Source organism: Argopecten irradians, chromosome 9, assembly GCF_041381155.1.
Source record: "Argopecten irradians isolate NY chromosome 9, Ai_NY, whole genome shotgun sequence".
Classification (NCBI taxonomy): domain Eukaryota; kingdom Metazoa; phylum Mollusca; class Bivalvia; order Pectinida; family Pectinidae; genus Argopecten; species Argopecten irradians.
The window spans coordinates 22,223,499-22,236,364 of NC_091142.1; the positions used below are offsets into that span (position 1 = coordinate 22,223,499).

General features: G+C 38.3%; 1 protein-coding gene across 1 annotated transcript; it reads left to right on the forward strand.

Moving 5' to 3' along the window:
* The first annotated feature begins 6,135 nt into the window (after nucleotides 1-6,135).
* Nucleotides 6,136-11,354, forward strand: LOC138330894 (potassium voltage-gated channel protein Shaw-like). The gene is made up of 2 exons (XM_069278382.1): nucleotides 6,136-6,726; nucleotides 10,013-11,354. The coding sequence occupies exons 1-2, from the start codon at nucleotides 6,250-6,252 to the stop codon at nucleotides 10,862-10,864; spliced, it is 1,329 nt and encodes a 442-aa protein (XP_069134483.1). The 5' UTR covers nucleotides 6,136-6,249; the 3' UTR covers nucleotides 10,865-11,354.
* The last annotated feature ends 1,512 nt before the right edge of the window (nucleotides 11,355-12,866 follow it).

The following is a 12,866-nucleotide window of genomic DNA, read 5'->3' on the forward strand; positions in this document are numbered from 1 at the left end:
CCCCTTCTTCAAGCATTACCGAAAGTGTGGTCAGGAGTAGATAACTACTTGATTACATTAGTGTATTACATTAAGGTCCCGCGTTACCAATATAAAGGAAAATAGCACAATTCTTTGTATGCCAACTGATAACTTGATGTATGGTTTATGGGCATAAATCATATTAATTTAATCAAATAAACAAACCAGATTAAATCTCTTCACATGACCACTTATGTGTAGATCTGTTTCATACTAAGAAATGTAACATCGGTTCTTTTTTCGTTTGCATTTCCCTAAACAATATATGTCATCACAGTACTCTCCTTCGTTTTTGTCTTCCACCTCAAGGGCAAACGATGTACCACTATTATATTTCTTGTTATTTCAATACACCATTTATTCGCCAGTGTTTTGTATAAACAGTATGATATTACTTAGTCATGGGCATTACTGCCTTGGTCACCAATAAGAATCTAATATGAAGAAAAAGTCAACAACCTGTGAGGCGATGTTTTCCGTGTACTTAAGCTTGTCATTATCTTCATCAGTTGCTGATTCTATTATTTCATAATTATGTTTTGATGAGAGTGTCGGCGTCAAAGATATTGAAGTGGTATCGACGCCAAAATACAATCAATCTCGACAAGGATTTCGAAACGAATCAACTTAAAAAGATTCAAAAAATTAAATCTTAAAAAACGTTTGTTAGTAAGGAAAATTTAAAGATACCAAACGTCGTCTTGTGACACCGCCTCACTTTTAGCATTCTGTAACACGAATAAACCATAGTATTCCAAAACACACCCACACTTCATACACGCAACACACCCAATACACGGGAGGTCTTCCGTAAATGGTTGTTCAAGGACGTCAATAAATCAAACAAACGAATTAACAATTAGTTAAAATATAAACGTTATAAATCCTCAAATAAAATGTTTTAATCTATTTTGATAAAGTGATGTTATTTATTTTCATAATCAGCATATAATTATACTTTGTCATGTCACTTTTACTTGGTTTGATGTTTGCTATCAACACGCAGGTAAGCGATACATGAAGTCACTAATTCCCAGCTCCGTTGATACCACCTCACGATTGGCCATCGGTTGAGCGCTCGCCCCTGTGAGGTAGGTTCTGGTTTCTGTCCCCTGGCCGAGACACGATAGTCCATAAAAACGGTAGTTTCTGCTCCTGCTAAGCGTTCAGCGTTAGGGGAGTAAGGCGACTGGTTCGCCTGGTGTCAGTATAATCTGACCGGGCGAGGTGGGTTGCCTGGTGTCCTCGGCGGCATGCTTCAGTAATTAAGCTCTATAAGAAGACACAACACGAAGATACCAGTTTCCAAAAATACACACCTCTCAAACGCGTGAGGTCGTCTTAAATGACCCCGGCTGTTAATAGGACGTAATTATACTAAACCAAACCAATCATAACCCAGTTGCAAGTTTGATGCTACCGAATGGGTGTACTATTAGGTATCTTTGTGATGGATGCATCATTGCTATTGTACTCTACAATGATAATAACTCCAAACAGGTTATAATATAGTTATACCACAGTCTCACCAAACATACACTTAATACAAACATAGAAGGTGGTGCTTACATTATCCAGGATGTCAAAAACCCAGTCGCAAGGAACGTATAAAACATAAATAATAAAAGGTTGTCGAGGACCCACAATGACGTTGTACACAATAAACTACCCGTAGTCATATTGAACTTCCCTGTATAAACCATTACATATTTTAACAAAAGGATTCAGAATTAATTAACCAGTCAACTGAAAAGTATTTACTTTAGGTAATTAGTCAACTTTTTAGAAAATAGCTTTAGTTTGCTGCACTCAAACTGGAAGTGGATGAACCACTTTTGTTTATGATTGACTTGGCTGAAAATAACGCCCAAAATTTCGACTTTTTCTGTCTGAAAAATGTTGCCGAAATTGTAATAGTTCATATTTTGTCTGCATATTTATGATCATGATATGCACTTATTTATTCTCTTCAAAAACAAGTGAGCCCTGCAGGTAGGACGTTAGAATTGTACCTGCTGCCCCTATTGCATGATCGTAAAAGGCGACTAAATTTAGGATCTTATCTTTCTCTTCTTACTGACTTATCTTTCCTGATGCCTCCCTTGCACAGCCTCATTTTGGCCTTGCGTTGAGCGTTCGCCACAAAGTCTATAAAAGTGGTAGTTTCTTCTCCTGCTTAGCGCTCAGCATATGGGCAGTGGGACGACTGGTTCGCCCGTTATCAATAAAATGTGACCGGGTGGGGTGTGTTGCTGGTGTCTTCGGCGGCATCCTTCAGTGATATTAGCAATATAAAAAGGACAACTGCCCCACTATACGAGAAGACACAACATGAATATACCGCATCCTCCCAAAACATACACGCAACGCACCGCATTCATGGGAGGCTGTCCTTACATGACCATAGCTGTTAATAGGACGTTAATTAATCAAACAAACAATTCAAAAATAAGTTTGGCGACATAAAACATTATTCTCAGTCTGTTACCGTTTTGGATTAAAAAGGGAACCCTGTCATACACCTACATTATACTGTACAACATTAATTTGGCCAAAACATATGCCCCTGAGATGTTTCGAATTTTTAAACGTATTTCAAGGGTTTTCATATTTTATAATTGCTCTAATTAATAAAACTGGTTCATCGGTAAGGGGGATTTCTGGTCTGCCTTCGACTGGCAACTTTCGGGTCAACAGAGAATTTACTCGAACAGTCGAACGCGCAGGGTTTTTTACTTGAGTATGCGAGAGAAAAATAGATTTTCATACGGAAGGTGAAGGTCGTTTTCAGAACACTCGTTTTTGGAGAGTTTGATCAGAGTTAAAATGTCGGAACGAGGCTTACTGTTTTCATTTATTCGTAACAACCGGTTCGGTCATTTGTTAAAGTAAATATTTCAAGAATATATCATCACTGACCTATAGTTTTTTATACAAGCTGATGAGGGCTTTGTCAAGGCTCGTTTGAAATAACATAAAATCACCAGATCTGTCTTTAATTCACAAAAGAACAACTAGAGGTCCAACCAGTCTTGCCGTATTTATATATATAAACGAAAACGACCTTGCTCTCGGATTGAAGCATTTGACTGACAGAGAGTTTGACATTTCTATAAATAACCTCATTCATACTGGAGAATTGACAGTCGAAGGCAGCCCCGATGACCATGACCGATCTACGGCATAATGCTCGTCTTTTAGATCCCTTTGTAATCCCTAGAGGTAATTTCCACAATATATCCAGAGTCATGCTTGCCGTTTGAAGAATGGAATGCTGCGGGCTGACGTTGGCTTGGACAGAACAAATACTCCTTGTCGTGGCTCGCATCTGGTGACAATGAAGGAATCTGTTGATTGTGTTGACTTAAAAACCCGAAAGGCGAGGATGGCGGTATCGCTGATGCGCTTGGAAACTTTCTCAAGTAAGTCCAGGATCTGATTGTGCTTTGTCAGACTTAACCCTTCTTTCCCTGTGGACTGGTCACCAGTTTTTGTAGTGGCCGTTCTCTGTATTGAGTTATTTTGCTATTGTAAGAATTGTACCTGCTGCCCCTATTGCATGATCGTAAAAGGCGACTAAATTAAGGATCTTATCTTTTCTCTTCTTCCTAACTGACTTTATCTTTCCTAATGCCTCCCTTGGCACCGCCTCACTTTTGGCCTTGAGTTGAGCGTTCGCCCCTGTGAGGAAGGCTCTGGGTTCTGTCCCCTAGCCGAGACACACCAAAGTCTTTTAAAAGTGGTAGTTTCTACTCCTGCTTAGCGCTCAGCATACAGGGAGTGGGACGACTGGTTGGCCTGTTGTCAGTATAATGTGACCGGGTGGGGTGTGTTGCTTGGTGTCTTCGGCGGCATGCTTCAGTGATATAGCACTATAAAAAGGGCAACAGTTCCACTATACAAGAAGACACTACATGAATATACTGCAGTCTCCCAAAACACGCACCTCGCACAACATACACGCAACACACCGCATACATGGGAGGCCGTCCTTACATGACCATAGGACGTTAATTAATCAAACAAACAAACAAACAAAAGCGTTCTTTTGCTCATGGTTCTATTGATGATCATCTAGGTGCAGATTGACGACATCCGTCTGATCTAAAGACTGGTGTGTTTTTTTTTTTAAATCTCTCAATGTCTCCACTCAAATATGTTATATGTTTTAATATCTTAATTTTATGTATTCATTCTCCTTGGCATTGTTTCTCGGTTGAAGTGTGTCGTTGGCGGCATGATTCAGAAATATAGCACTATAAAAAGGGCAAGAGTTCCATTATACAAGCAAACACAACTAGAATGTACCACAGTCTCCCAAAACAAGCACCGCGCACTTCATACACACTGCATACATGGGAGACCGTCCTTAGAGGCCCCCGGCTGTTAATAGGACGTTGATTAATGAAAAAAGTACCACCGTTAAAGTTTGTAATAAGCCCGAATGATATCACCGTGACATTGTAAAATATAGATCGTTTTTCTCTTACACTGCCTCGCTCTGTGGAAACCATGTTCTATAAAGGCGTCGGGGAGTATGGCTGTCTATTACAATCACGATACCTTCTAATGCAAGTGGAAATTCAATGGATACGGTATGCTGTTTGGCAGTCACATTATTGAGAAAGCACTAAACAAGTCATTTAGAGATGGTAGCATTAAGCATGATTTGGTCGCCGTATCAGCCATATTAAGTAGATTACCCAGTGATATAAATATGTAGACTGTGAATGTGTATGCTTTTGACATAAGGCTAACTATATAATCGCTGATTGTCTGCCGAATATTTCAAACTGCTTAAACAAGTTACATGGTATTTTTTTGAGATTTTTGGGAAGCTAATACTTAATATGTTATTGTAAAGTTTAAAGTTTATGGGTCATCAGGTGGTGTATTGGTTAAGCAACAACCAACCTTCATCTAGCCGGCCGGGGTTCGATCCCAGGCACAGACGTGAAATGGTCAGTGGTCACCTGTCCGATCACGTTAGTTTCCTCCCACTCTTAAGACCCCTGGTGTGCTTTCAACTTGGCCATCGAAAGTGATTTGTATAAGTTGTATAGCTCGTTTCGCAATCGATGTAAAATGGATAATAGTTTATATTATAAAATATTGTGAAAGTTAATAATTAACGTAATTATGTACCTATTCAGAGTACCTTATACTGGTCTCTATAAGTTTGCTTTGTACTTTGTAATGCAGCTGTTATACATTAAATTGTAGGAGTACACACACCATAGTGATATCTGAACATAGTATTTATATAGTGAATTCTGTCAGTGTAGATCCACATAATAATGCTGTCAGGTGACTTCCTACCGTTTTCTGTAATGAGAAACAGTTCATGAACGAAAAAAATCACAAACGTAATTCAGATGGACGTAGCAAACAAATTAGTCTGAAGTAGAGGAATGCAATATACAGTTGCACAGTGTAAAGTAACTACTCTAGAAAATTCATCATTTTTAAACATCTAGGATTTACCTCCGAAGCATACCTATTACTGGACCTGCAGGCAGGGCATTAGAAAAGTACCTGCTGCGCCTATTGCATGATCGTAAAAGGCGGACATAACCCAGAGCCTACCTCACAGGGCAAGCGCTCAACAGAAGGCCAAAAGTGAGATAGTGTCAAGGGAGACGTTAGGAAGAAGAAAAAAGATAAGGTCCAAAATTTAGTTGTCTTTTAACTGCCTACCTGCAGGACAGGGAATGTAAGTACAGGTAAGGAATGTAACAATTAATACAATTATAAATATATGATACAATCGACAGTAAAATCGATATTGTCATATGACATATGATGGTGATAATTAAAAAATATCACAGTATTAATTTGATGCTGTGTTTGGAACTATTGATTTGCTAAGTCAACTATGAATCAGTGTATCAACGTGGAAAAATGATAGCATAGCAATGTAAACTTTCATATATTGGTAGACACAACTACCGTCGCGTTTGATTCTGATTGGGAAAACACATTACGGATGCATATCTGATTGTGATGCTGTATTCAAGCAAAGTATATTGTCATTTATATGACCTATACGTTAGTGTGTCATTCTACACAGTGGTGGTATCATATAGACAGCTTCTGCATATTTTATCATCAGGGAAGCATATATATCGTGCTTAGTGATTAGTCCGACGGCCACACTCTAGCGCGACCTCGTTACCCATTAGTGTTCCAACAGACGTTTTTATTTTGGTAGAGTGAGTCCGTTAAGCTATGGATCTTATAACTATCAATGTGCGGGGAACAATTTTTATGACAAAAACGTCAAACATTCGAAACATCCTTCTAACTTCACCACTCCTTAACCTTAATGTGGATTCAAAGTACTACAACTCCAAGCGACAAGAGTACTTTTTCGACAGAAATGCCGCTGTGTTTGAATCAGTTCTGGACTACTTTGTCACCGACAAACTCCATGTGCCCACTAATGTTTGTGCTGAACGTGTTCGGGAGGAGTTGGCCTTTTGGGGGATTCCTGACAGACATGTAGAGAAATGCTGTTGGAAGGCGTTTTTCCAGTCGACTGAGGATATGAACACTTTACAACAGCTACTTAAGTACATCCCGTGTGTTCAAAGGCGTGACCGCTGCTGCAGCTGGACACCAACTCCAAAGCAATTAATGACATCCAACATGAGAGCCCGGATGTGGTCATTCCTTCATAACCACCAGTCTTCAACATATGCAAAGGTATAGTTGTAGGCATCGAATACTACAATTAATTGTATAATTTACGTGATACAAGTTCAGCGCTTCATCGATTTAAAACTTTATTAATTCCGGGCATTGGCAGTACCGCATCATAAACTTGTTTTTCATAATTTGCGGATAACAATTCAAATGTTTCTAAATATTAGGTTTCAATAACGGAATGACTTAACGATTTATTGCGCATGCGTTGTTCATGACTCGATTGTGGAACTCGTCAATAATGTGGTACGAAAATTGTATAGAAACGAGCAAACATTAGTGCTACACATGCAGGAATCGGGACAAATACTAATTATAATAGTAAAATATGTTTAAAGATATTTTGATATAATGAAAGCGGTGTCCAATCTTGATATACAGATGCAGATATATAGTATATCAGTAGTTTCAACACTTGATAAATTGTTGCTAGTACTGGCTCTGATGATGATATCACAATGAACTGACAGAATAATACATGAAGCCTATTAAGCGGAATTAGCTGGGTGTCGCCAAATATTGTACTCGGTCTCGTGAAATATAACATTTTTGATTACAGCCACCAAGTGGTGAATATTATAAGACTCTTTCATATGTGGATATGAAGGATAGAGATATTCTACCCGGGATCACAAAATGTAAAATCCAAGGCTTGCCGAGTGTGTTACATCATTCATCCGTCCTCGCATAATTACGAAAGCTATTTTCGGACTTGTGGCCAATTTTCGACGAGCTTCAAATCCCTTCCCATCTTAAAGTTTGACTGTAGGGTACTGTAATTGTACCTGCTGCCCCCGTTACATGATCGTAAAAGACGACTTAATTTAGGATCTTTTCTTTTCTTCCTAAGTAACTTTGTTCTTCCTAACGTCTCCTTTGCCACCACCTTACCTTTGGCCTTTTGTTGAGCGCTCATTCCTGTGTGGAACCTTATTTGTTCTGTCCCAAGTCCAGGACACACCATAGTCTGTAAAAGTGGTAGTTTCTGCTCCTGTTTAGCACTCGGCATAAAGGGAGTGGGACGACTAGTTCTCCCGTTGTCAGTATAATGTGACTTAGTGGGGTGTGTTGCTTGGTGTATTCGGCCGAATGCTTCAATGATATAGCACTATAAAAAGGGCGACAGTTCCACTATGCAAGAATACACAACACAAATTTACCGCAGTCACCCAAAACACTCACAACACACTTCATATACGCAACGCACAACATATATTGGAGACCATCCTTACACGAGCCTGGCTGTTAATAGGACGTTAATTTAATCAAACATTGATTTGTGTACTTGCTTGAAAGGCCGGCATTAGATGACAATATCTTCATTTTGTTTCCTAGTATGATAACTCCGATTGGTGCATTGTCAAATCAAATGTTCCCAGCTGCTTTGGTTTTTGGCCTCTACCAAATAATTGGAAATCTGGATTTAGGTGCGACATATAGTCTACAACATGAACTGGAATACTTGAATTATGCAAAACGAAAATGGAACAATCAAAATAATGAAATTATACAATTTACAGTACATGGAACAGCGAACATCTTGGCATGGAATGTCTCGGTATTTTTCATTCCTCCTGTTTTACAAACTCTTTCCCTTCGGAAGTCCGTTTTAGTTCCAGGTCATCCCACAACATATCCACGTCTTCCTTCCGACTTCGTAATCCAAAATTCATGCAGTTATTGAGCCAAATTTTAGTACGCAGAGCTTTAGGCGAACCTTGAAATTATAAATGATAGTCTTATTTATCTAATCTTAAATCAGCATTATACTTTTAAGCATTAATTCCATGATAGACAGTATAGTTACTATTAATATATTTTAAATTAAGCACACCACTAATAAGGTACTTACCATTACCTAGGTGGCCTTTGTCCCAAATTATTTCGCCTTCAACTCCTTCATCGTGGCAGCTAGCACGTCCCGGGAATGTTTGAACTCTACATTTGTTAATATATTAAATCCGTAACTGGTCTCCACCAGATGTCGACTTATACTGCTTTGATAGCTTTTAGTGTTGAAGGTTAGTACTCAGAACGAGCAGATTTGCGCACCGAAAGGAAAAATCTGGCGAGCAAACTGGCACGTTCTTTTGATGGGAAGATTACCATATTTCTTGTTTCGTTCACTGAACTGAGATTGATTATGTTAAAGTCTAATTTTGTTTTCCTCTTGGTGTTCATATTTTTCATACTTTCGATGAACGTCGACGAACATTTTCTCCAATATCAATGAACCTTGTTTTTGTTGAATCTTCATGTATCTGATTTTTCTGTTCCTTTTTTATTAGTTCATCCAACTGAGTGATACGCGCAGCCAAATCATTAAATAGTCTGTCCGCTGTCTGTGGACTTCTTGCCATTATGTTGTTGACGTCGTCTATGCCCGGCGTCTAATGACGTAACCTGACGTAATTTGTGACTTACTGTTTAAACACGAATAATGCTATATTAAATCATGACGTCATAACTTGATATCAGCCCGGGTGCTGATATGATGGCGCCAAATCGTGTGGTATCAAATCGGATTTATGATACCAAGTTTTCAATTAAAACAGTAAAGTGTGTTGTATCATTTGTCATTCACATAATGTATACTGACAAAGCTATATACCGCAGTGAAATGAAAGTGATAAACATGAAATGTAAGGGGGAAAAAACAATTAGTAGATTATCTAACGGGTATACCCACAGATCTAGAGATTCGGCATTTCGAGAAAGAAAGTGGTCTTTGATTAAATTAACGTTCTATTTAACAGCCAGGGTCCTATAAGGACGGTCTCCCATGTATACGATTGGTTTGGTGTGTGACATGTGTGGTGTGTGTTGTAGGATGCCGAGTTATATTTGTTGCGTGTCTCCTTGTAATAGAGGAAATCTTGAATTTTTGGTAGCACCATCTCACTGAAGGATGTCGCCGAAGACACCAAATCAGCAAAATCCATTCGGTCACATTGTACTGTCAGCGAGAAAACCAGCTTCACTCCTTTTATGCTGAACGCTAAGTAGGAACAGAAACTATAGACTATGGTGTGTCTCCGCAAGGGGAGAGAACTCGGAGCCTTCAGAGCTCAACTGAAGGCCAAAAGTGAGGCGGTTATCAAGAGAGACGTTCTGGAAAAATAAAGTCAGTTAGGAAGAAGGATAAAGAAATTGTCAATGCATTGAATAAGTTAACTTGTCTAAAGCTTCACGATACGACTATAATTAATTCTTAATGCTGATATAAAACTGTCAAGGGAAGAAATTGATTACTGAAATAGAATATGTATATTTTCTATTTTATTAGGTATTCCATGGATTCGTCTGCCTTACAATACTCATCTCCACCATCCTCATGCTGTTGAAGTCTGTCAGCTTCGCACGCGTTGAAACACAGACGCAATATTATTTCGATAACGATACATCTGATGCCCTGCGAATGTACTTGAGTACAACTCCGCATGTGTCTGTGATATACATGGAAACTGTAACCAATGCCATTTTGACCATAGAATGGATACTGAGACTGATCACATGCCCTAACCGGAAATTTTTCATAAAGCAGTTTCTAAATGCTATAGATCTAGTAGCTTGGGTAGGCAGTTGGTTGACATTATTTTTGGACTACCATTCAGATGCGGTTTTCGTTTCAACTGATAACTTAATGCATTTCATCGTGCCATTGAGCTTGCTTACGGCTACTCGTGGGTTCCGTGTATTCCGCTTGATATCTAATAACTGTGGTGTGAAAATACTTGCCTTGGCTGTACATTCTAGTCTAAGGGAGCTTTGTATTCTTCTGATGACATTTTCGTGTGCTGCAATTATTTTCGCCATCCTGCTTTACAGCGTTCAACTAATGAGTAACTCCGAAAGGTCTCCACCTAACTCTGTTGCCGCCATTTGGTGGGCTGTGATCACCATGACGACAGTGGGATATGGCGATTATTATCCAACAGAACCTTTAGGCCACTTAGTTGGTATTATCTGTTCAATCACAGGGATCGTACTCATCGCTCTTCCCGTTGCTGTGACGTCATCAACATTTAGCGATTTTTATACCTTCAGTAAATATAGAGCATGTTATCAAGAATTACTCGAAAAGGATGAACAGAAGACGACACCCGGAGAAGCCAGGGGAGATGTAGAGCTGAATTAAAATCATTTCCTCGGCTCTCTGTAAAAATTCTAATTAATTATCTTCTATTAACTTTTCTGTTCTCCAATATCATATATTGACTTTGGGAAATAGCACCGACATCAGTATTAGTCAATTATAGCGTGATAGCATTTTAGTGCCGACGTTGAGGCGAAAATAATTTCCAAAATACCAGGTGTAAATGAAGTTGCATATGTACACCAGGTTTTTCATACTTGATATCGATATTAATGTGTTTGATATTGTGTTAAGTATTGTTAATATAAAGCAAAGTAGCAGTTACTTTAGCTTCTAAATAAGTGCATTGGTTCGCCCGTTGTCAGTATAATGTGACCGGGTGGGGTGTGTTGCTTGGTGTCTTCGGCGGCATGCTTCAGTGATAAAGCACTATAAAAAGGGCAACAGTTCCACTATAAAGTAAAACCCCGTTATATCGCCACTTTCTGTTTTCCTAAAACTTGGCGATATATCGAGTTTTGCTGTACATGAAGACACAACATGTATAGACCGCAGTCTCCCAAATAACGCCCAACACACCGCATACATGACCAAAGCTGTTAATAGTGCATTAATTCATCAAATAAACAAAACATTGCTTAAGTCTAAGGGTGTATATATTTTTTTTCTAAACAAACAAAAAAATCTGGTTCTATCTATCCGGTGATATTTGATCTCAAATATCCCCTTTGTTATTTTGTCCAATGCTAAAATACTAATGCTGCGATATTGAAAGTTGTGGTACTTTAACCCTAACCCGCATTAGTGAAGTAATATACGTATGTCTAGAAGTGCGTAAATCGCTCTAACAGCAATTTCTTTTTAAATACACAATACTGCTTGAAATATTAATCGTATAAAAAAGCCAAAGTAACAATGCTGAGGTAGCTATTTGTTGCATTTTTTTTACATTTGCTGACATTCGACTCGTACACGGGTATAAGCTTCCAAGTACCTTCGTATTTGTGTGATTAGGAATTGCTTTATACTTTGAAGTCATTAACAATACATTGGAGTTTCGCAAGATATTTTGTTACATTTTGCATCAGGTGTAAGTTATAGTCCAATGTTTCTATACAATACTTTCGGTTTTTTTTATTTGCTTCATCGAGAGACCTTTTTAAAGCAGTTAAATCATTTTTTCAGATATCTTGGTGGTAAATATAATGTCATTAGTACACATGCTAGATCTAAGTACTATGTAAATTTCATGAAAAAGTGGAAAGGGTTTTAATGGCTTACATTGTCTCACTTTTTCCTGGAAACATATCGATAAAATCAGTTACTATTGAAACCATCACCAAATCGATATTAGTGTTACATGCATGCAAACAAACAATAATATAGTTTTATCAGTATTGTGCAAACATAGCCTTCTGAATTAGTTATTTCTACTAATTTGTATAATGTTCCACTGATATTTACACAAAAAGTCACAAAACTGTTTGCAGAACTATAAAAGCCGGCATATTTCATCATCAAATATTAATCTGGAAGTCACGCTGACAGTGAATCGCGTTGTTGTGTAAAATGGTAATACGTTAGATGAGACGGAGTCAAGGGACCTCAGATCACGGGGTCATCATCCTGTTACAGTCACGCGATACGCTAATGACGCGAACTACCAAATGTAGTGCAGACAGAAATTACCAATATTTTATTTAACATTTTAAATTAATAACCCCACCCCCAAAACCACGACACATTGTAATATTAATTGTAATTCTTAAACTCTTTAACAAACCAACAACCCAGATCTTATTAAGAACTGTTTGATACATAGAGGTTGCACAAACATTGGTTATTGGATGTGGAATTTATTTCACAAAAGACACGAGCTTTAGTTAAAAATAGCGTACGAGTATGAAATAAAATCCATGTCCAATAACCCGAGTCATCCTGCGGGTCGGATGACCTAAAAGTTAGTTAGGAACAACAAAAAACCGACATTGCAATTAAGTAGAAGGATTTCCATTACGATGTATACAAAGGTAATAACATATAC

Bases quoted from the DNA above. Each gene is read 5' to 3' on its own strand.
- LOC138330894 (XM_069278382.1), top strand. From the start codon at position 6,250: ATGGATCTTATAACTATCAATGTGCGGGGAACAATTTTTATGACAAAA. The intron at 6,727-10,012 runs GTATAGTTGTAG...CTATTTTATTAG, and splicing joins AGTCTTCAACATATGCAAAG to GTATTCCATGGATTCGTCTG.